This window comes from Equus quagga, chromosome 1 (genome assembly GCF_021613505.1).
Source record: "Equus quagga isolate Etosha38 chromosome 1, UCLA_HA_Equagga_1.0, whole genome shotgun sequence".
Classification (NCBI taxonomy): domain Eukaryota; kingdom Metazoa; phylum Chordata; class Mammalia; order Perissodactyla; family Equidae; genus Equus; species Equus quagga.
Window position 1 is genome coordinate 1,046,140 of NC_060267.1, and position 25,556 is coordinate 1,071,695.

A 25,556-nucleotide genomic window follows, 5' to 3' on the forward strand; every position below is an offset into this window, starting at 1 on the left:
TGTCCAAGACAGGACAATATTTAATCCTACAAAGATTTCCTTCAGCAAGGCCTCTGGAGAGCAACTTACTCTGAAACCATTTACTGTCTATAATGCTGGCAAATGCTGGCCCAGGCATGGAATCCTATTCCCGGGGAAGAGAAACACATCCCGTGGCAGAGTGGTCCTTTTCCCGATACAAACAAATGTAGACTGATTTCAAAATCTATCTCCAGTCTCAACTCAGGTTTCTAGTAGAGTATTTTAAAGTGCTGCTGGACATTTCTACCTGAGGAGTCCAATTTAATAAACTAAATTAGTAGCATTTAAATCTGGTGTTCTGGGTTACTACCTCCTGCTTTGTTCTGCACATCCATCCTCTTCTAACCTTTCTCCACAGTGGCTTTCACATCTGTTTTGCCATTCTTCCTATCATCATCTTAGTGTAAGCTCGGGGCTAGTTTTTTTTCAGCCTCCTGACTGGTCTCCCTTCACATTTCAATGAACATGCTGAGGATCGACTATATGAACTATGCCAAAAATTGTGCTAATGAAGACAAAGCTGAGAAAGTAACAGCCCCAAGTCCTGAACGAGCTCACAGTCTAGCTAGGAGACTCACCTGTAAATAAAGACAATCACCACATGAAAATCTGTACAGGTGCTTTGGGAACACAAACTAGGGAATATCTAACTATTATAAAGGAAGTCCTGTTTGAACAAAGTCATGATCAAAAAAAAGTAGAAGTGTGGGAGGTGGAATCAAACTTTGGCATAAGAGAAAGCATGCTCACAAGCTCAGAAGTGAAAGCCACAAAAGACAACAAAACTTTCAATATAGCCAACAGGGAGGGTGTCTGGAAGGAAAGTGAAAGGTGGTGAGGAAAAAGAGGCTGGACTTCAACAGCAGGCTAAGAGGGCAAGAGTGTAGAAATCCAGGTGATGGGGGTTGGCCTGGTGGTGTAGCAGTTAAGTGCGCACGCTCCACTTTGTCGGCCCAGGGTTCACCGGTTCAGATCCTGGGCGCAGACACGGCACCACTCATCAAGCCATGCTGAGGTGGCGTCCCACATGCCACAACTAGAAAGACCCACAACTAAAATATATACAACTATGTAATGTGGGGTCTTTGGGGAGAAGGAACAATAAAAAATAAATAAAATCTTTTTTTTTAAAAAAAAGAAAGAACACTATTACACCAATTAAAAAGTAATTACTGTTTCCAAATTCCAAATGAATATTTTTAAGTACTTTCTAAATATACTGAACATAATTTAATCCTTCAAGGAATTAGGATGATTATACCAAAACCCTAAATTTCATTCCAAGCTCCTGAAATGCACATTGTAGCATTAAATATGTAGGAAACATCTAGAAACTGGGTTAAAACAAGAACAAACCGCTAATGGCAACATTTTTCTTGTGGATTCTCTCTATAATGTAGCCAGGAGTTTTTACTGTTAACATGCTGATGTATGTGTCCCATCATAAAATCAACCATTTCATAACATGCAAGTATAAAGACTTTTCACGTCTTCATAGACAACAATTTTCACTTCCAGCCACAGAGTTTGCACTCATCTTGTATTATAAAGGATAAAGAGGGCCAACTACAGGTCATATGGGGTGGCATGGGGGAGGGTGTTCTTTCTTACCCCATTTCTCTAATGAAGATTATACCAATTCACTCTCATTGCTGAATACAGAATTTGACTTCTTGCTTACTTTTCCCCTCCCAATTCCATATTTGCTGTGAGCAAACAGTAGACGTACATATACACACAAGTTCTCTGCTATCTACAAAGTAGACAGAAACTAATTAATAAAAATCACTGCCAACTGCCATTAACATTTATCTGTCTTTATCAAGATGTAGCCAATCAAAGTTTGAAGCCAATCATGAGAAGCCACAATATCTGAAGACAAAAATCTGATATTTTTATTATTGCCCTTTAGAAGGGTTAAGCTGACAGGTCTAATTTCACTGAGAGACTAGCCAAATTCTATGGAACTAGAATATTCCCATATCAAATATTATATACTACAACCTAGAAAGACTTATTACCCAAGGAATTTTTGTTTTAGCAGTATCTTTTAGTAACGGGATTCTGAGCCGCCAATCCTGCTTCACAGCTGTTATAAATAATCCTAATTTTGTTTCATTCCTGAAAAATACCAAAAAAAGAAATGTGCTTAAATGAAGGACAAAAGGGCACACACATCAGACCAAAAAAAAAAAAAAACACCCTAGCTTCTCAAAGAACCAAGAATTTAGTATCTGAAAATCTTTAGAAAAGGAACAAATGATCTTTCTCTCCTCATGTAAGAAATGTATTACCTTTGAAGACCTACTAGTTCCAGAATACTGTGGTTTGATGTTTATAATATGATAAAAGTAAAATGTAAAATGAATGGTTTATGAATCTGCTTAGGATGGATCTAAGAAAAGTGAGAAGTTCTGATAAATTGTAAAGGTAGAATTTCTAAATTCATCAACTTGAATCGATAGCATGGAAATAAATAAAAGCAAATCATTTCATAGTTTTAGCAAATGCAGAAGGACTCATAAATGAGCAATAAAAGCCTTAACGAATACTGAAAAGCCAGTTAATAAGTAGATGCAGAGGAAACATGACTCTGCTTGGTAATTGATGCAGCAGAAAACTGGGGGCCTATATGAACACATCCACAGTCATTATTTTGGAGAAAAGGTAAATATTCTGGCACAGAGTACTTTCCACGGGTTACAGGAATATTTTATAAGACATCCGATCCAAAATACCAGGGCAGCCCACATCTGAGAAAAAGATGGAGAAGGCAGATGAAGAGAAGAGAACACATCGCTCTTCCTAATCCAAAGGCTGTTTGCCGAAATCTGTTGTCTGGAGCTGTTTTACTCAGATGATATTCCCAAAAACCATGCATACTATCCCGTAATACGTGCCAAAACATCTACAAAGAGTGTTAACAAGAATCTATAAATGCCCCTATCAGTTTGACTTTATTCTAGGGGGAAGATGTCGAGCATGCTTCAACTTAAAGAACAGACTTTGTGGTTTTCCAAAATCTTAAAATCACCTCTATCAATATGCCTTATACAGATTCAAACTTGAACCACTAACAAAAAAGCCTTAAAAGGTAACTGCATCATCCTAAAACCAAAACTCTAATAATTCAAAAAGTGCTGATCCACAGAAAAAAGTATACAACAATATACCAACCATGATTGGTACACCTTATGAGCAATAAGTCAGAGTTGAGAACTCACACAACAGGGGCTAAAATTAAAACAAGCAGTACTTTATCTTTAAATATTAGGAATAAATTTATAAAACACAAGTGGAAGGACATGTAACAGTACAAAACCTTTAAGTTAAGGATACAAAACAAATCCTCTAAGCATAAAGGAAATTTTTAAATGAGGATGAATACCCTAAACCAATCCTTACAGGGGGAAGGAGATCGGTCTAATAAAGAGGGAAGGAGAAAGGGAACCAGAAGAAACTGGATGTATGGTCTGCTTTGCTGGGGGATATGTATTTCTACAAGGCTCCCAGTGAAAGAAAAACGCTCTAGAACTTAGGACAGGAAGAAGAGAGATACACTGCTGAGGAGTCCGTATTTTGAGGATCTGTTCTGAGATGTAAAATGCCAAATACTTGGTGTCCCAATCTCTCCAAGTTTAACACACTTCCTCTGTGAAGAAATGTTAGTAATCACAAGCCATATTAAGTCAATTTTTCCTGGGTATAATTTTGAATTTCTTGTTATGCACAAAGAATCTAGAAACCAGGTGACTGAGAACTACAGTGGACGGATCTGGGACAACTAAAGAAACAGTTGTTGAAGGCTTTCTGAGAAGCAAGAGCTTAAAAAGACAGTACTAGCAAACAAAGTAGTGCAGACCTGGACTACACAAAATTATTTCTAAAAATCATGCATTAAGGAAAAAGATCTGTAACATTAGACTACGGTTGTCAGTACAAGGCAGACAAGGTGAAAATGCCAAGAGTGTTGGCATTTTACACACACACACACACAAGATTTGGTGAATTTATTCATTCTGTATATATTTGCTGCACTTTGTACCAGATATCGTGCCTTCACTGCTTCTATACTTGTTTTTGTTAACCTTGAACCTGCAGATGAGTAAAAATATTCGTCTTCCCATCTAGACTTCAAAGAAAAAGATGTTTGAAGTATCTATCCCTGCAGAGATTAAAAATATAGCTACCTGCTTAAAACCTTGAGAAAGAGAAGAACAGCATGTCTAAAGCCACTGAAAAGAAACTAAAACTTGCCTCATTCTGAGACCAAGTTACACGTGGCAAAATTTTTGTCTACGGATTTATGCCTTCCTCAACTTTTTTTCTTAGCTTCTTTTCTGAAAATGAGTTTTCTGGTCTTGCTATGCACTGTGGAGAATAAGGTGTTTTAAGGAAATCTAACAACCTTCCTTTGCATTACAACAGTAATGATTTAATCATTTTAAGGTTTTCCCTGTTTCACATCTAACAAGAAGTAAAATTATTTCTTAGAACACTAGACTTATTTAATAATTTATGTGACAGTTTTATGAGAAAAATAACTTATATGCAACATATTTTTAAACTAAAAGCACAACTCACTGGTAAAACAGCCCCCATCCACCCTCAAAACACTGATGACAGTACCATTTTTCCCCCAGCCTTTCCCACCACATACTCACCTGCGCAACTTCTTTCAACATTTGCTACTCTGGGGATGGGAAAGCTCAGAGCTGGAGGCTGAAGTGAAGAAGGAAAGGTTGGAGGGTGAGCCATGGCACCAGCCCCACACTAGGAGCTCCCCTGAGATACTACAGCAGGGTTGACACCATAGCTCGGAAGCTCAAACTCCAGCAAACGATAAGAAAGGAGTCCAACCAGAACATGATAAACGATGGGATTCTTCTGCTCTTTGAAAAATAAGGAAATCATGCTATAAAGATCTGAACGTCCAGTTTCAACATTATGACTCCCTGTTCACATCTTCATTATTCCCCAACCCCAGAATCTTCTCTTAGACTGATTCAAAGTTCTAATTAAAAAGGGGAGCAGGGCAGAGCCTTCTATAAACTTGCACACTTTTCAGGAAAATGAAAGGGTAGGGCTTACCTGGCCACGAAAACATCTAAGACAATATATTAAAAAGATGTATTTAAATTCCTAAAAGTGGACCAGTGAGCTTTTTAAAAACCAGGGATAACTTTTGGTATAAGTATATTCCTTGGGAGGAAATGAATTTCTTAAAAGTGTTTCACTCTGATAAAAACAAATAGACTCCTCAATTAAAATAACTTTAATCAAACTAAATGATAAAGAGATAAAGATTTTTAAAGAAATCAATCTAAATATAGGATTTAAATGTGATTTATTCACTTTTATAAAAATGTGAATCCTTGTCTTAAATATAAAATATAGTGAATTATTGATTCAAAGAAAACTAGATTCTGACTATTATGAATACTAAGGCTAATAAAAATAGATGCTTATTTAAGTTATTTAAAGATGACTTCTACTTAGTAACATAAATATTACTGAAGGTGGCAAATATTTTAAAACAGTAAATACAGACAAGTATCCAAATCCTGAATTATGTTACATGAAACAGTTATAAAAATGAAAAGCATTGCTTCAGCAAGGGAACACAGGAGGTCTAAATTACTTCTAAATGCCTTGTGATCTAAAGTAAGTCAATAAACATTCAGTGAGCATCTACTACGTAGTGTGCTCAATATTACATTTACACTCTCATTGACTATACCCATTTGATTCTGAGAATAAAGGAACACCTCAAGCCAAAGGGAGCAGAGGTGAAAACACCTTTCCAACAGCTCCCTGCACCATCACCGTGGCCTCAAGCCCTCACGGCACTTACCCTTCATCCCTCTAAGCTCGGACATTCCCCTCTCCCACTGTGCTCCAGCCACACTGACCCCCCTTGCTGCTCCTCAAACACATGAGGCCTGCTCCTGTCTCCAGGCCTTTGCACTTGCTGGATCCTCCAGGAACGCTCTTCCCTTGATACCTCCATGGCCTCCTTCCTCACCTCACTTTAAGTACTGAGTTATCTGAGTGAGGACTTCCCTGTCCACTCCACTTCAAATCATACTACCCTTTTCTCCAGCCCCTTTGCATTCTCTAAACCCTTTCCTACTTCAATTTTTTCTTCACAGCAGGTATCACTGTATTATACACAATGCATTTTATTTATTTCATTTAATGTCTTCCTATGCTCTACAATGTCAGCTCCACGAGAATATTCTGTTTCCATACAATTTGGAACAGTGCCTGGCACAGAGCAGGCCCATACCATAAAGTGCCCTCTTCTTCCTCCACGCCTGCTGTTACCTGGGTGTTACTTGACCCTAACTGACCAATGCAGCGCTCACAGTCCATGGAAAAATTGTATGAGCATGACCATTATTTGAAAAAGTAATGGAATTATGCAGAAAATTAATGTTAAATTTTACATTTCTGAAACACATATGAATAAAATTGTTTAATGCCTTTTCCTATTGAAACTGACAACCACTTCCAAAATACCTAATAGACTATAAGAAACTTTCAGCGGTTAGAATGTCATACTTATGTGGTATGACATAAGGATTTGGAGATTAAAAAGTATTTTTTCCATTTCCAAATTTTTTCTCAAGTTAGAGTACCTTTTTTTAAAAAAGTTGTTTCAAGACTATTTCAGACTTACAGTTCAATATAAGACAACAAATGTTTCTTTTCTACCACAAAATCCCACTGGGAGAATTATACCACTCAGAGCCACTAGGCTGCACTGCAGTCACGGGAGTACGCACTCTTGGAGCTGGCGACCAGCACACTTCTGCACAGTCTAACACAGTGGGCCTGGCACAGACACGCAGTGCTGTGTCCCGAGTGTCTAACAAACGGTGAGTGCCGCTCACAGCACTTTATATACATTACCTCACCTATCATAACAAAACCTCTGAAAGATGCTACTATTCCCTCAAACTGGGCCTCAGAATAGTCTATAAAGGGTTAGACTGAAGACGTCTCCCTGTCACAGTGATCATGGAGAAGACTCAGCCCCTGTAATCTCAAAAAGATACCAAAGGTTTATTCTCCAGAAAAACTCAAGCAGACAGGCTCCAAATTTTGGATCTTAGCCAAAGGGTAGGTGGGGGGTGAGGCAGGGGCTTGCAAATTGAGACACAGATCTACATTCTCAACTGTGGGATCCTCAGCTTTGTTTCCTTACCCTGCTTACAGAATGCTACAAGTCAGACGTAAGAACCAGCCCTCTACCCTGCTCTCAAACTCTACATTTTCTGTGGAAAAACTGAACTGCTCCAGAGAAAGGAATGTCAAACACTACCAAAATGAGGCTCTCCCCAATGAAAAAGCTAACTCAACTACATGTTAACAACGCTGTTACCATTTTCTAAAAATTTGTTACTTGGAAATAACTTTAGACTCAGAGAAAAGGTGCAAAAATAGTAGAGTTCCCATACACTCTGCCTTCCCCTAGTGGTAACATCTTACACAACCATAGGACAAGTATCAAAACTAAGAAATTAGCTATTAATTAAACAACTTTACATGGCTTTCACCAGTTTCCCACGAATGTCCTTTTCTATTCCAGGATCCACATTACACTGAATTTTATGCGTCCTTAGTCTTCTCCAACCTCGGCCTATACCTCAGGCTTTCCTTGTATCTCACAACACCGATGTCATCAGTTATACTGACGTAACTACACTGTAAAATGCCCTGCAATTTGGGTACGTATGATGCTTTCTCAGGACTAGATGACTGAGGTTATGCATTTTTAAAGCCACATCACCACAGAGGTGCATGTGATGTTAGTATGTCTTACTATAGGTGATATTAACCTTGATCATGGTTAAGCTGGTGCACCTGCCAGTTTTCTCCACTATAAATTACTATTTTCTCTTTTTAAAGAATAAATGTTTTGAAAGAAGTACTTTGAGACCATGCAAATACCTGTTTGTCCCTAAATTTCTGCCCACTGATTACAGCATTCACCGTGGACACTGCCTGTGGCACCTAATACTGTGATGTTCTACTGGCGATTTTTCTTCATTTCTTCTGTACTACAGTGGGTAAGTGAAACGCTCTACAAGCAAACCAATCATCTTTTAAAGATCTCACTCTTAAATATGAACAGTCTCAAAGACTTTACCCAACTGGTCCAAAGTGATAAAAGTAGAAAGTGAAGAATAATGTCTCAAAATCAGGGTCCTTCACTCTACCAGTCACAGTCTTTCAGGTTTATTACATTGCCTTTATCCCAGTAGAAAAGAATAGGTTTAAAATTTCACATGCCCCAAGCAGTCTCTCTTAGGATTTCTGGTTCTAAATAAGAAATATCTTTACTTTTCTGTTTCCTTAAAGAAATACCTTCCTATTTTCATTAGCACATGTAATATAATGTCTTTAATTTACTGAGCCAGATTAAACAATACAGAGATAATATACTATTCTATGCTATAGAACACAGATTTTTGCAGTAAAGAATAATAATTAGTAAAATTATTATCTCAGCTGAGAAGATAAACAGCTACTGCATTTAAGGGTCTATTAGATTCTAGGGAATCTTGAAGGAGGGAATTTAAGGGAAATAGTCCAATTTTTTGCTTTGGGTAAAACAGAATCATGGCTATGATGACTCCACACATGAACTGGACTTTATTTACAGACTTGGGCTGTTTAATCTTTCTTTCCAAATGACCTAAGCGCTGAGAACAGGCCCAACATTTCTGTGTACTGCACACCACAGTGTCTTACACAACAAAAAGTACTCAAGCCTTGACTGAACACTGACACAAAAGCTTATTCTCTTTATCAGGAATGATTTTTCATTCATCTTCTCAACCAAAATAGAATCTTTTAAAAATGAAATCTTAGTACTTCTACCAAGCAAGATGGAGTAGTCAGGACAGCCTTCTGCCTGATCTGAAACAACTTAAAAAATGGGCAAACTATATTACACAATGGTTTTCAAACATAGGCCATCACACAGTGCAAGACAAGGATCCCTGAAAGCAGAGAAAGAACTGATGAGAGCCTTACAACTGCTCCTGCTGACAGCCTGGAGCAGCCTCCAGGCTGTGGTGCAGGGAAAGGACCCGGCAGAGCCCAGCCATCTCAGTGACCTGAGCAAGAGTGCTAGGAGGCTGGGAGGACAAGGCAGCTTGAGAGAGAAGCCAGAGCACCAGACAAGAGACAGCTGCAAAGAGAAAGAGTTCTAGAGATGGGAGGGGTCTCTGAGTCTTCAGCTAAGTCCTGATCAGCACGTGTATGTGAAGAAAGTGCCAGAGGCTCAGAACAGGAACAGGAGAAACAATCTCCAGGGCTCACAGGCCTGTCCAGGGCACCGGGGTCAGTACTCAGAAGAGCACAGCCTCAGCACTTGGGAAAAATTAGCCCTGGACTAAAGGCTCTTGTGGTTCTGTATAACAAAACTTTAAAAAAGAGAAAGAAGTCTCTTGAACAAAGAATCCTAAAATTCATATGGGGCAACAAAAGACCGCGAATTGCTAAAGCAATCTTGAGTAAGAAGAACAAAGCCGGAGGCATCACAATCCCTGATTTCAAAACATACTACAAAGCTACAGTAATCAAAACAGCATGGTACTGGTACAAAAACAGGTGCACAGATCAATGGAACAGAATTGAAAGCCCAGAGATAAAACCACACATCTATGCACAGCTAATCTTCGACAAAGGAGCTGAGGGCCTACAATGGAGAAAAGAAAGTCCCTTCAACAAATAGTGCTGGGAAAACTGGACAGCCACATGTAAAAGAATGAAAATTGACCATTCTTTTTCACCATTCACCAAAATAAACTCAAAATGGATCAAAGACCTAAAGATTAGGCCTGAAACAATAAGTCTTCTAGAAGAGAATATTGGCAGTACACTCTTTGACATCAGTTTCAAAAGAATCTTTTCAGACACCTTAACTCCTCAGTTGAGGGAAACAATAGAAAGAATAAACAAATGGGACTTCATCAGACTAAAGACCTTCTTCAAGGCCAGGGAAAACAGGATTGAAACAAAAACCAGCCCACTAATTGGGAAAAAATATTTACAAGTTACTTATCTGACAAAGGGTTAATCTCCATAATATATAAAGAACTCACACAGCTCAACGACAAAAAATCAAACCACCCGATCAAAGAATGGGCAGGGGACATGAACAGACATTTCTCCAAAGAAGATATATGGATGGCCAATAGACACATGAAAAGATGATCATCACTAATCATCAGAGAAATGTAAATCAAAACTACACTAAGATATCACCTTACACCCGTTAGAATGACAAAAATATCTAAAATTAATAGTAACAAATGTTGGAGAGGTTGTGGAGAAAAAGGAACCCTCATACACTGTTGGTGGGAATGCAAACTGGTGCAGCCACTATGGAAAACAGTACGGAGATTTCTCAAAAAGTTAAAAATAGAAATACCTTATGACCCAGCCATCCCACTACTGGGTATCTATCCTAAGAACCTGAAATCAGCAATTCCAAGAGTCCCATGCACCCCTATGTTCATCGCAGCATTATTTACAATAGCCAAGACGTGGAAGCAACCTAAGTACCCATCAACTGATGATTGGATAAAGAAGATGTAGTAATATATACACAATGGAATACTACTCAGCCATAAAAAAGGACAAAATCGTCCCATTCACAACAACATGGATGGACCTTGAGGGTATTATGTTAAGTGAAATAAGCCAGACAGAGAAAGACGAACTCTGTATGACTCCACTCATAGGTGGTAGTTAACATATAGACAAGGAGAACTGATCAGTGGTTACCAGGGGAAAGGGGGGGGTGGGGGGAGGGCACAAAGGGTGAAGTGGTGTTACCCACAACATGACTAATAATGATGTACAACTGAAATTTCACAAGGTTGTAAACTATCATAATCTTAGTAAAAAAAAGTGAAATAAAAAAATAAACTAAAATACATAAAAAAAGAGAAAGAAGTCTCAAACAGCTTCTAAGTAACTTAACAGTGTCCCAAAGAGAGCTCAAGAATATTAAGAGAAATATAAAAAATATATAGCACTGAACAGCTAAAATTTCCAAAGACTGGCAACCAAGAAAAATTACCAGGCATGCAAAGAAGCAGCAAAATAAAACACATAAGCAGGGAGGGAAAAAACCAACAATCAACAGAGACAGGCTCAGAAATGGCACAGATGATCAGATTAATAGACAATGACATTAACAGTTATTATAACTACATTTTGCGTGTGAAAGTTAGAATAACTGGCATGATGAAGAAAAGATTAGTGAGCTTGAAAACACAGCAATAAAAAGCTATCCTAAATAAAACATGGAAAGAAAAAGAATTTAAAATAATGACCAGAGAGCATCAGTAAGCTGTGGGACAACTTCAGGTGACCCAATACATGTGTAAATGGGATCCTCAAAGTAGAACAGGGACAAAATATTTTTTAAATGGATAAAAAAATTCCCAAATTTGATAAAAACTATAAACACAAATTCAAGAGGATCAATAAATCTCAAGGACAAGAGTCATGAAGAAAATTATACCAAGATACATCATAATCAAAATGTGCAAAACCAATGACAAAAAAATCTTAATAGTAGCCAGAGAGAAAAACTTACATTATGTAAAGAGGACCAAAGATAAGAATGACAGCAGACTTTTTGTCAGAAATGATCTAAGTCAGAAGACAGTGGAGCAAAATCTTTAAAGCACTAAAACAAAAAACTGTCAACTTTGAATTTCACATCTAGCAAAAATCTTTCAAAACTGAAGGTGAAATAAAGACTTCTTCACACATATAAAACCTAAAAGAACTCATCACCATCAGAAATGCACTACAAAAACGCTTTTTAGTTGAGGTCTATCCCAACAGGGCTTACTCTGCAGACCCACAGCGTTGCAAACGCCTCAGACTCAGAACTATCTGCAAGACCTGTGGGAAAGAAAGAACCAAAAGACAGAGATGCTAAGAGTATGAAAGATCTAATAGTCAAATTTGTAAACTCTCAGGTATTGGTATACCGCCCAGATCTGTACTATTCCAGGGTGTAACAGCTTAGGAGTGAATACGATCTGAACTTATTCATGTTTAGAGGGTGTCTGAAATTGAAAACCAGGCAGATCGACCTACTCTGACCCTGAAAGTGGCCCTGAAGTAACTTACTTGAAGAAACTGGATCCCAACGATTATAGGTGGGGAGGTACGTCATCAGTATGTCCATATTCAAGTGGAGACCAAAGGAGCCCAAGTAAAAGAATTGTGGACTGACAGGACAACTGTGGATTACGGAAAAGTTGTCTTTTCTTTTGAGGAAGATTAGCCCTGAGCTAACATCCACTGCCAATCCTCCTCTTTTTGCCAAGGAAGACTGGCCCTGAGCTCACATCCGTGCCCATCTTCCTCTACCTTATATGTGGGACGCCTCGCACACCATGGCTTGCCAAGTGGTGCCATGTCCACATCCAGGATCCAAACCGGCAAACCCCACGCCGAAGATGCGGAATGTGTGCACTTAACCGCTACGCCACCAGGCCAGCCCCACAAAAGTTCTTTTTAAAAGGGCTATCTTGAAGAGAATGACTCCAACTTTGAAGGAACTAAGGTGATAAGCAGTGGAAGAAATCACAACATGTGAAATTCCTTAAATAAAAGTTGACAGATTTTAAACGATTTTGCCTATGTTACAGCACATTAAAAAAAAAAACTTGAAAAAAATGGTTTTTTTTTAAGTCCTTCAGGTAGAAGGGAAATGATACTATAAAGAAAGAAGGAAGGAAGGAAAAGAAAGAAAAGTGAAGGAAGGAAGAAGGCAGGAAAGGGAGAGAGGGAAGATAAAAAGGAAGGAAGAGAAGGGGTGGACAGAGAAAGGAAAGAACAGGAAGAAGAATCAGCAAATGTCCTCGCTCATGGACGACAACAAAAAGCAGCAACAACCCTAAACACTATCCCAACAGGGCTTACTCTGCAGACCCACAGCGTTGCAAACGCCTCAGACTCAGAACTATCTGCAAGACCCTCGCCCCAACTACAACAAACAAGAGAACAGACAACTGAGGTCTCACTGGGAAATGCTTCCCTTCAGAAGAGAAATTCCAGCTGAGACCTAAAGAATGATTAACATACACGTTTCTGGTAGCAAGGCAGACAACGAATAAAGCTCCACTCAAAGATAATTAAAAGTGCTCCATGAAACACTGATTCAGTCAATCAACAAATATTAACTGAGCATATGCCAGGTATTATTCTTAGATGGGGATACAGTATAAACAAAACTATCAGTGAAAACTATCAGAGATTACATTTTTATTTTTAAATGAATTGCTGAGCCTGGAAGGTAAGGAAGGAGAGATGAAGGGAGACTCAGCACCCAAAAACAAAGTATAAGCTGGAATTGAGAGAAGCCAGGAGCCTATCTCCCCAAAGGGGTATTTGCCCAAGAGATAAAAGCTATTAGAAGACCTTCTTATTAGGCAGGTAACTTAAAAGGGTACATCATAATTGCAGTAACTCCTTAGGGCACCAAAAATTCTTGATGGTCTTGATTTTGATGCTAAGCAGAAGGAGGTAATGGAAATCTCTTCTGAGACTCTACAGCCATAAACCAGCTCAAATTCACATTACGTGTGTGGACTGCAACATCAAGATTTTTGGTTGGTCCTGGATTGGTAGTGTCTTAGGCACTGGCAAAAGCTAATGCAAATTCCCTTGGGAAAAACATCCTTCCACCTAGTGCTCAAAGAATCCTCACAGTTCTAAGAAACATGGAATGGTTAACTTCACTAACACTAACACACACACACACACACACACACACACACACACGGTACCATAAGTGAGAACCAGCAGAAACAAGACATCAGAATGATCTGTGGCAACTTCCAATTGTTAGATTTATCGCATATTAAACATGAAAATGTAAACAATTTAAAGAAATAAAAGAGATGGCATAGTGGAATCCAGGTCTAAAGAAAGGAATGAATGATGGTAGTATGTGAATAATAATGGTAAATCTGTGGGTACAGAAGACACAGACAACATTAACAAACTTGATCTAACGGAAAGAAAGAGAGCAACACACCCATCAATTGGTCAATCTGCATTTTGTTCAAGTACATAAACAAATAATTGGTACCATAGTGACCACATTCTCTAACTACAATAGAGTTACATGAGAAATCAGCAACAGAAAAGATAACTAGAAAAATCTCACAAGTTTGGAGAAATAAAAACACTTAAGATTAAAGAACAGGAAAAAGTCTAAGAAGTAAAAGGAAATAAACTAAAAGTACAAATTGATGAATATAAAAGAAAAAATACATTAAAAAGATAACCAAATGAAGCTAAAAGTTGATTGCTAGTAAAATGGACAAATCTCTAAGCAAGACTGACAAAGGGGAAAGGCACACAGTAAACAGCCTTAAGAATGAAAAAGGTGCAAGAAAAATATATAAGGCAGCATTATGAATAATTTCTTTATTGTGATAAAGTATACTATCTACAAAAAGAAAATCCTGAATCAAACATCATATTTACTGGTGACAACTTGAAACCTGTAAGACAAGTAACAAGGGAAAGGCTTCTATTAATACTTCTAATCAACATTGTATCAGAAATACTAGTGAGTTCAGAAAAGATACTCAAGTTATAAAAATTACAAAGGAAGCATCAAAACTGTAATTTCCAGATGCTATGTGTATTTACATGAGAATCCCCAAAGAACCTACAGATTAATTACAAAGAATAAAAAAGCTTAGCAACATAATTTAATATAATAATCAGTTTAAAAAGTCAATGGTACATCAATAAAACAGTAGCACCTATAAAATATAATTTTAAAAATACCACTTACTAAAAAAGGGCAACAAAAAAACACTTATGTACAAATTTGACCAGAGTCCATTATGGGGGGGACCCCTTAAAACTTTATTGAGAGAAAATACAGAAAACGTCAATATATGAATTCAAGGAGAGGAAGAATACCAAAAACATTATCAATTCTTCCCCAAATAAAAATAAAGCCAATGCAATTACACTTATAAACTCAATACTTTTTAAAAATATATTCTAAATGTGTCATTGAATAAAAGGCCAAGAAAGTAAAAACAACTCATGAAGGTGGATAGACAGACATGAAGATTTAACGTAAAGCCCTAGTAGTTAAGAAAATGTGATGCTGGTACAGGCATAGACAAACACATCAAAGTAACAGAACAGACATAAGAAACAGACCCATGAATACAGAGAAACTTGATTTACAACAGAGCTAGCTAGCACTGCTGATTAGTAGAGGAAAGCAGAACAAATCAATACATGATGGTAATATAATTATCTATATGCTGAGGAAAAGAAATTGGACTCCTAACTCACACCATACACAAAAATCAATTTCAGATGGATTAAATTTAAGTATGAAAGACAAAATGAAAAATCTTTGAAAAGATATAGGAGAGTATCTTCATTTACTTACTATCAATAGCGAAATATGTCTCAAACAAAACCTTAATAAATTCAAAAAAATTTAAAATTTGGCATTATCAAATGTCAGATCCATATGACCACAGTTGATGGGACTCAAAATTGGTACAAACACTCCTACACATATTCCTGGAAGAACTTTTGTGAATCAGAAACTTTTCTAACTTCATAAAGCTCCCTCTTCTGCTGTTTTCATGTAGTGTTTCAAAATACAACTGGTTGTCTTCTGAGCTTTTCTGGCTCTGTTTCCCTCTTTCCCTTTTATCTGGACCTTCTCTCTTCTCTGTCTCTGTTGTCCTATCCCACTCAATTGTGATTCCACTCCCAGAAACGCCTCCTCAGCAGGTCTAGAAGGGAGCAGCGGTGCATCAATCTTGAGAGCCCAGAGCTGGGCTTGAGTCACCACAGGCCTCACCCCAGGCCCCTTAGCTGATCCAACAAAGTGGGCAAAACCTCCCCCAATTTCAAGTTGGCTAACCAAACCACCGCTTTCAAATTGGCTGTTCACCACTTTGAGGTGCTCCTATTCTCAGGTCCTGATACCCCAACGCTTCTCTCCTCTTTCTTATGCATAAAAACTAAGACGTAGGTCTTTTTGTTAGTTCTCACCTGCTTATATTCTGAGGTTCATGGGAATACCTCATCACCAAGTTTGTTACAAATGTTTTCATGGGTCTTGGTGGTACCAGCTAGTTGTTCTGTCCTAATGTGGGAATTCAGAGAGAGAAAAAGTACTAAGCTGCCACCAACGGTGCAATCATCCCAGAATCTAAGCAAGGTTTAAGATTATAACTTAAAAGATAACTTTGCTTACTTTTATATTTTCTTTGATTCACAGAAACTTTTGCACTAATGTTTTAACTTTCTAGTTAATGATGAATACATTCCATATTCATGACTGAGGCAAATTACTTAAATGTACAATATTTTTCTGAAAGAGAACACAGTATTTCATGTGCAAAAGCCTAGGGCCTAAGTTCCCAAAAAGGAGCACCGCAGTGAACACACAGGGGCGTCAGCAGACATTTTAAATCTTCTTGGGGAAACACAGCAGTATCTGTCGGATACCACGTGAACTATACTGCTGTAAGTGACTTGGACCTAATTACTGAATTTAACAGAGCTGTTAATATTTCTTTTGCCTTGGGCACTGTGAAAAAAATACCAGGACACTAAGGGTGCTAGAAACCATGTATCTTGATGAAACTTGCTTTTTGGAAAACAAATGTCACCTCATTTGATGATTTCAGTAAACAAGGGGGGAAGTATCAGAATATATAATGCATACAAAGAAAGGCTAACACTGTTAGTTAACATCACGTAATAATGAACCAACCAATGAGGAACTTGGGAATTCATTTAACTTGATATTCTTGGTTGGCCAGAGGAAGAAGAGAAAGAGGAGAAATGAATGACAAATAGGTCAGGGAGTCAAAGTGACCTCTGTGGTGAGAATGTGATCATGAGCAGAGGCACCACATTCCAAAGTGTAACTGTAAGAGCAACCTCACGTTAGCAGTTGTGGAACTGCCAGTGAAGGGGACCTGTCTCCAGTGCGAGTTTTTTCTATCTCCTTGCCTCATCTCTGGCTACAGACAACAGGTCATAGCCATTTGTTTCTTTGAGTTTCTTTTTTTTTTTTTTTTTTTCAGGAAGATCAGCCCTGAGCTAACATCCGTGCCCATCTTCCTCCACTTTATATGTGGGACGCCTGCCACAGCATGGCTTGACAAGCAGTGCCACGTCCGCACCCAGGATCTGAAGTGGTGAACCCCGGGATGCTGAAGCAGAACGTGTGCACTTAACTACTGAGCCACCGGGCCGGCCCTCCATGAGTTTCAAGAGCAAGGAAGAGTAAATTAGCGTGACACAGGCATTTACTTCTGAACTAATTCCTTCCTTTGCTCACTCTTGTTCACCTTAACTCAACACCACACAGCAACAATGACTAAAGCCTCCATCTTTCTGCTCTAGGCACTAGATCCACTGACAACTCTTGACTTGCTAAGTAAACATTTTTTTAAATTCTTGTTCATTTTATTTTATTAAGTGTTCTTAATATTCATTATGTATCTTTAACATACTCGAAGTATCACAGATTCTAAGATCCTTCTATGCTGCTGCTGTTTCTAATCATATTAGAAGGTATGAAGAGAAGGTTGCAAGTTTACAACATTACACAATAATGTTACAACTATGACTCCAAGATACCATCAGTTGTAAGAGGCATCCTGACAGCAGAAGGGATAAAAAACTTCAATAATGTGTAACCTAGAATAAAAGAAATGGGTACCTCATTGCTTATTTACATTATACTTTTATTGTAGTACAAAAGAAAAGAATGTAATTTGTACACAATACTGTACAATACTCTTATATACTGAATGGAAACATCTGCTGATGCATTTGTATGTGTTAATTAGTTAACTTGTGTTTTAAATGCTTTGTATTATGAAGAAATCCTTCGCAAATTATCACATAGGTGTTGAGTGTTTTAGCAATATCTAGGAAATTGTTTACAGTTTTGGATGGCCTGGAAATTATTGCTTTTCCTATTCAAAATAATGGAATATACAGTAGCAGCTTCCAAAAGATTGCTACACAATACATAAAAAAAGATGCACCTGTATAAACTGAAATATAGTGAAATATAAAAATGAAAAGAAGGAAACACAATTCAAACTAGCCATTACATCTGGGGAAGGAGGCAGGGGAAGGAGGCTACGTGGAAATAACTCCATTAAGTACAACACGCATGCTGCAGAAAAATACATGTTTGTTAAAAACAGACAAGTCACTTTTGCACCTGTATAATCACAGAAAAGATCTAAAAAGATACACATTAAACTGTTAAGAGTTAAACTGTGAAGGTAAACTTTCACAACTTTTTAATATTTCTTATACTCTATTTTTCTATCTCACATTTTTATATCCTATTGTATATTTCCGTATTTTTCTTCAAAGTTTTTGCAATGAGCATCTATTACTTCTGTGATTTAAAAAACTAATATAAAAAATAAAATATTCGACAGGGGGAGGAAATGGCAACACAATCACTGCCACAGTTCTCCGACACACTATATCGCACAAAGTTAACAGGGCATTTCAGATCACGAGGTATTCTGCACGAACATATGGACTGGGATGCATCAGATCCAGTTCATAGATAACATATTGAACTTGCCAGCATATGATGTGATCAATGACCTCATATTAAGAAGTTCCATTCAGAGTAACATCCAAAAATCCTGGAAATATTGGTAGTATGTTACCCAGCACACTTTACAATTTCTTCCTTTCACTTTCACTTCTGTTTAATGAAACTTTTTAAATTAATTTTTATTTTTAAACTTACTATTTATTCGTTTTATTTAAAATTTTTATTGAAACAACATGCATTGAACACCTATAATCTTCTGGGAACCATGCTGGGTACTCAAAGTACCAAAATAAATAGATAGGGTTCATAACACACAGTAGTACTATCCTATACAATTTTTTGCGATGATGGAAAAGTTCTACATCCACGCAATTTGATATGGGCGCCATGAACAGCATGTAGCTTTGAGCATTTGAAATGCAGCTACTGTGACTAAGAAACTAAATTTTTAATTTTATTTAATTTAGATGAATTTAAATTTAAATAGTCACTTCTGGCTGGTACCTAGAGTACTGGACAGCACATGTCTACAGGAAGACAAGGACAAATAAACAGATAACTACAAAGTATTCTAGAAGTATGCAGAAGGGCTATAAAAGCAGGGAAAGGAGCACTAAACCATGAGAAAATGGCTTCTGCAAGTAGTGACACTTAATTCTTGAATCATGTGAAGAAGGCTAGGCATTACATCAAGAGGAACCAAAAGAAGTAAAGGCTTCCAAGCGTAAAAGTGGAAGGAGACGGAAAGCTGTTGTGTGTCACTAAACGGAAAGACTCACTAGACGGAGTCAGGGGAGAGACACGGAGAGGGGAGAGCCTGTGGGCTCAGGAGGTGGAGAGATGCTGGACACGTGTAAAGCTTGGCTTAGTATGTGAGACAGGGAACACTACCAAGGAGCAAAACTGGTAAGTAATATGATGAGATTTGCGCATGCTCATAAGCTGGAGAAAATCAGTGTAAATTAGAGGAATATATGAAAATTATAGCCAAAAATCGGAATTACATTTCCTTGGAAAAAGCTTGACAATCCTTTCCCCAAAAAACAACTATGAACCATTTAAATGACTAAATTATCTTACCTGAACTAATATACCAGTATATCTACACAAATAAACTTCAACTACTCTATTCAAACTCCGGAAGCTTAACCAGGCTTATAGTAAGAAATACACAAAGTATATACCAGTATAAAAAAATCAATATTTCAACCAACACCCATGAAAGTCACTAGCTTTTAGCACAAAGCTGAGGGAATATACCATCCTAAACTAAATTCCTAAGGTTTTAATCAGGTCTACAAGGAAATGAGAATTGGAGAAATACTATCCTTCTTATTAAACTCTAGAACATTAGCCTATTATTATCAGGATGTTTAAAGATCACTATAAGACATCAAGTGCCTTCCAAAAACAAAAGCCCTCAAAGATAAATTAAAATGAGTATAAACATGAACACAAAGAAATCCTACCTTACATCCATGATAACCAAATAAAATTCTTCCAAAATGGAATTTTTAAAAGTCCAAACCATTTCATTTCAGCACATGCAAACTCTTAGCACTACCAACACAAATGTAAGTGATTTATTTAATATTCCTTTGAATTTCCCATATGCTCTTAATGTATTCATCACAATATCAGACAGGAAATTGTATTTCTCTATATGTGCTTTCCAGAAGAGGTTTCAAAATTAAAACAATTTTACAACAGATTTAAACAACTGTTTCCAAGGATATTTCAATTTGTATTAAGTGTCACTAAGTAACAACAAAAGAGAGAAAATGGAAAATATTTTCAGCCAGAAAAATCCTATACAAGAATGTATTTTTCAGGTAAGCTCAAAAAACCTAGATTATTTGTAACTAATGTGACTGGAACAACGGAGAAGTTTTAGAGTTGAACAAACAGGAATCAGGAAATCTCTTCATGTGAAAAACATAATCTTGTTTCATTCCTTTCTTAAGTGTAAATTTTGGAATTCTCTACTAATACGATTCCATGAAATAAATTAACCACACTGCGTCATCAGACAAAAGTTCTATACTTACATTTTAAAACTGGATTATCAGCACTGAAAAACCACACAATCTAGAATCACAACATTCTTAAAATATATTTAGCAGAACCTATCAAACGATGCAAGAGCTCAAGTAGTGTGACTAATTAAAATCTAATGAGTCAAGGTAGTTGGAAGTGGTTGTGAGGCAGGAGGAGCTATAGCCAGTATAAATAATTAGCAAAGGCCATACTGGTCAAGTCCATGAGAACAACTCAGAGCAGAAAAGGTTACAGGGAGAACTGATTCTGCGTATCATAAAGATCTGGCAAGAAATTGCAGACATCAAGTTAGGTGAAACTCTAGAAAGGTTAAATATGACATTATTCTTTATTAAGGACAGTGCCCAAATCAGAACCTCAGTCTTATAATCAAAGGCTCTTTGCTATTTACACCATGAACACCCAGTTACAATTTTCGCCACTGTTCACTTTCCCAATTCAAGGAAAGAAAAGATTAACTGGGCTAAAACAAATGATTAGCAGATAAACAGTTAGTTAACCAAAGCTGCTGCTGTCACACTAGCTGCCTTCACAGCCTAGAGGGAAGGAAACGAGTGGGTGGAAGGGGGAGAAGGAAGCTGAGTATGTATCTGAGCAGGAAGCCTACAGCTTATTCCTACTGGAGCTTTGAACTACTCTGCATTCTGAATCACTACATAACTTGACAATGAATTATAACATCGTGAATAAAGCAGATTTTCTTTGAAAAAATTAAATTCAAACGTTAGGTTTTTTTTAAGCCACTATTTAACAGCACTATCTTTAAAATTCACCTTCTTTTAAAAGCTCAGAAAGAAACAGGAATATTACACTTCAACCATCCTTTCAGCATCCTTACACACTACATAGGGGATGGATATTATTCACCAACTTAATAAATAGGAAAGCAAAATCTAGCATTCTAAGGACAACAAACTAGTGACAAATTCAACAGAAGTTGGGTCTCTGAGTATCCTGAGATTTTCATTTCTAATTCTATAATCTAACCAATTTTGTCTACATTTCTAAGGTGCTCTATCACCCTGAACACAGTCTAAGACTTTAGGGTTAGTCTTCCAGGAGTAACATGTATGCAAGCAATCAACTCTTCGTCTGATGGAGTACTAGCTCTGAATCAAACCAAGAAGTCATCAACTGTGTATCAGAGAATCTAAGTTTTGACAAAAAATACCCCAGAAAATTTATGTTTTGACACTAAAAGAATATACATTTATTATAAGCATGCTTTACTTTGAAAAATGTTCCCAACTATTTCAACTGTCAAATCCAATACAAACCCTTAAATTACAACCCAATTTTTTCAAACTGAGGTGTATCCAACCTGCTGGCTCTAGTTTAATACGACACATCAAACAGTTCAATGCAGCTAGATGACCAATAGAGAAAAAGAAAAAAATGAGTCTTACCTGGTAGTTTCTTTTCTCAGATAATGTATGTCCATCAGTCCTCACCATAGAGTCGTGTCCTGTCCTCACAGTACTGGAGGCAATCAAACAGAACTGTCACTCAAGGGTCGTGTCACAGGAAGGACCGCCCACCAGTTCTCCCTCTAGAGTGGAATTATCCAAAAGCCGTCAAAATTACTAACATGTAAATATATGAACAGTAGCAAAAATATCCAAAATGATACACAGAAAACAAAAAGTACATTTTTAACATCCTAATTTTTCTTTCTCTTAACCATCTAGGGAGGATTAGAGTGGCAAACATACTTTATTTGAGATAGAAATGACTAAATATGAGAAACTCTTCCCACCCACTTCTACTCTCTCCAATTAAAACTGCCTGCCAGACCTCACACACAAGGAAGAAACTTATAGTGAACAAAAATGGAGTGGACAAAACAGTTCAACCTTCAATTGACATGTTTTTTCTTCTAAATAAATATTCTCCTGTTAGTCTCAGAAATGTCTAATAATTCAGTTTCATTTAATTTCCAATCCCTCTCCTCCAAATGCTGACTTACACAGCTGCTACTACGCCATTTATGAGGTTGATTCCTAGGGCCATAAGATGGGAAACATCATACATTCTTAGGATGATTAAGAGCTGCAAATTTAACGTAATATTCTACTAAAATTCACTCCAAATGAAGAGTAGCAACAAACGTCAACTTTCTGGATGCCTTTCTCCATCAGTCCTCCAATTTCATGCATCTTCTAATAGAATTTGCTTTTTATATTTGGGCAGAAAAATAATGGGGCTCATTTCTTAACTTGGACAGAGATAAGTCCAAAATTACCAGGCATTGTGCACCTCACAAAAAAATCACTGAAGCAAAGATAATAGTTGCTAGAGATGCTAACTCAAAATGTAAATTGAAAATGAGAGACCAAAAATTCAAAAGCGGTATCTACAAATTTTAAAATGTATGTTTTGAAGACAAATGTCTCTCATCTAAGTCTTAGTAAAACGCTTACCCTAGGGAAGGAGTAAGTATACCTACTGAACTAATTATAGTTGCTAAACACTAAATATATTTAAATTTAGAGCAATTACTTAACATTATATGAAATTTACCTTGGGAGAGCATAATAAAAACTACTCTAAATTTATAAGTAGTATGAATTGATTTTATGAAAAACCAACAAGCACACACATAAGGATTACCTCTAATAATCTAATCAGAAGGGAAGAAAACATTTTCAAGGAAAATAATCATTAAAAATTAATACCAGATTCAAGGTTTAAGAAAGCACCTAATGAAAACCTATATTCTGGCTCCTATTTTATGCTCAATCACAAAGTTAGTCAGTGCTATACTTTTACATAATTTTGACCATCTTATATTGTGTATAAATATATATATATATATATATATGGCTGAAATACTTCAAGATACCTGGCTGTATGGCAAAAATGTAATTGCTCACTACCAAATTTATATGTACCATTGGATATAAGTATGTCTCTCTCAAAAAAACAAGGAGAAACATTCCTTAGGCCCTAAGTACATTTGCTACTGCTAATCTAATTCTTACTATGTAGCAAGTTAGGTTATTCAGAAGGAAAAATAATCACGTGAATTGGATCTCCAAGAACAGTTAAGCGACACACATTTAGCTCCAACTTAAATGTTCACAATTGTCATACAATGAGAGCAAAACTATTTTATTACACATCCTCTAAACAAAATTAACCGTATTTTAATGTTAGTGTTTTATAATATTAATAGGCTTTAAAACAGTACTTGCCTAACTCTTAATGTATTCCTGGAAACTCTGAATTCAATGAATAATAGCGCAATTTCAGTTTTTTCTTATACAATAGGAATGTTTTCCTCCTTAGATAAGTTACGTTTAAATTAAAGTTCGTGCATTATCTTTAAATCATATTAGTTTCATCAAAAAATATGTTAGAGGCAAGGGAAAACAGGATTGAAACAAAAAAACCCACTATTTGGGAAAAAATATTTACAAGAGTTCCATGCACCCTATGTTCATTGCAGCATTATTAATAGCCAAGACGTGGAAGCAACCTAAGTGCCCATCAACTGATGATGGGATAAAGAAGATACGGTATATATATACAATGGAATACTACTCAGCCATAAAAAAGGACAAAATCGTCCCATTCACAACAACATGGATGGACCTTGAGGGTATTATGTTAAGTGAAATAAGCCAGACAGAGAAAGATGAACTCTGTATGACTCCACTCATAGGTGGAAGTTAAACACATAGACAAAGAGAACTGATTGGTGGTTACCAGAGGAAAGGAGGGTGGGGGGAGGGCACAAAGGCTGAAGTGGTGCACCTACAACATGACTGACAAACAATAATGTACAACTGAAATTTCACAAGGTTGCAAACTATCATAATCTTAATAAAAAGTTTTTAAAAAATACTAAAACAAACAAAAAGATATGTTAGAAATCTAAAATCAGGAAAGGCAATTTTCAACAGTATAATCTAACTATATAAAAAAAGATAATTATAGCTTCATATGCTAAATAATACCTTGATTAAAAATAAAAGTTACTATTTAATCTGTAAATTTACCAGATAAAAGAAATCCTAACTTCAGAGTACTACGGATTTTAGCACAAATAGAAACTTGTTTCTGTTCATCTCTTTTGTTCCCCTTTTGGGATAACGAAGTATTTCACAGCTTATAGTTTCAATCAATAGCCACATATGCTCTAACTAATACAGGAATCAATATTTTATATTGAACTCCTAACTAAGGATCATATCTCCTTTCAGTAAGCAAAAGGAAAAACGAATAAAGCCCTCTATTTTCTTCCAGGCAAACATAAAAGCTAACATTTGTCACCACTATCAGTAATAGATTGTGTTGATACTTGTCACACCAAGAATAAAAAGATGCACGATAGATGAAAAAGGATGTGAGTATACATGTGAGACAGTATATGAAAAGGAGCAAGCACGAGTGAGAAAGTGCCTAAATTTGTGCAAGTTTATACACTGATTTTTCCCACAAAGTTCTACAAATATTCAAAAAGTTGGAAAAGATAAATATTTACAAAATTACAGTGAAATTTTTAGTAAGGCAGGGATGCCTTCCAAGATGGAAAAACAAAGACTATATTTACCCTCCTACCTTAAGTAATCAAGAAACTAGACAAAATACATGAAACTGATTTTCAGACACTGGACATCATCTCAGGACAGAGATCATCGGGAAAAGAAGAAATAAAGTAAGCCCTACTGCCCGCCAAGTTATGACGCTGAGACAGGAAGAGGGGACGTAGAACCCAATCAGAGCCCAATGGTTCCAGTGAGTTAAGGAAACGGAGTTCAGAGTTAGGGGACACACAACACAGCTAGAATTCGTAAGGCAAACAGAAAGAAGGAAGCTGCAGGGACAAAGAGCT

General features: G+C 36.9%; 1 protein-coding gene across 5 annotated transcripts in view; it reads right to left on the reverse strand.

Moving 5' to 3' along the window:
- The window catches only part of CNOT2 (CCR4-NOT transcription complex subunit 2), a 109,297-nt gene that overhangs the window by 48,224 nt on the left and 35,517 nt on the right, over nt 1-25,556 (reverse strand). For 3 of the 5 annotated variants that reach the window (XM_046668932.1, XM_046668915.1, XM_046668921.1), the window contains exon 2: nt 22,126-22,198. In XM_046668932.1, the coding sequence (XP_046524888.1) occupies nt 22,126-22,198 (73 nt within the window). Of the gene's footprint in view, nt 1-4,685; nt 4,744-22,125; nt 22,269-25,556 lie in introns of those variants that run through there. The other 2 variants (XM_046668929.1, XM_046668926.1) reach the window with 2 other exon arrangements.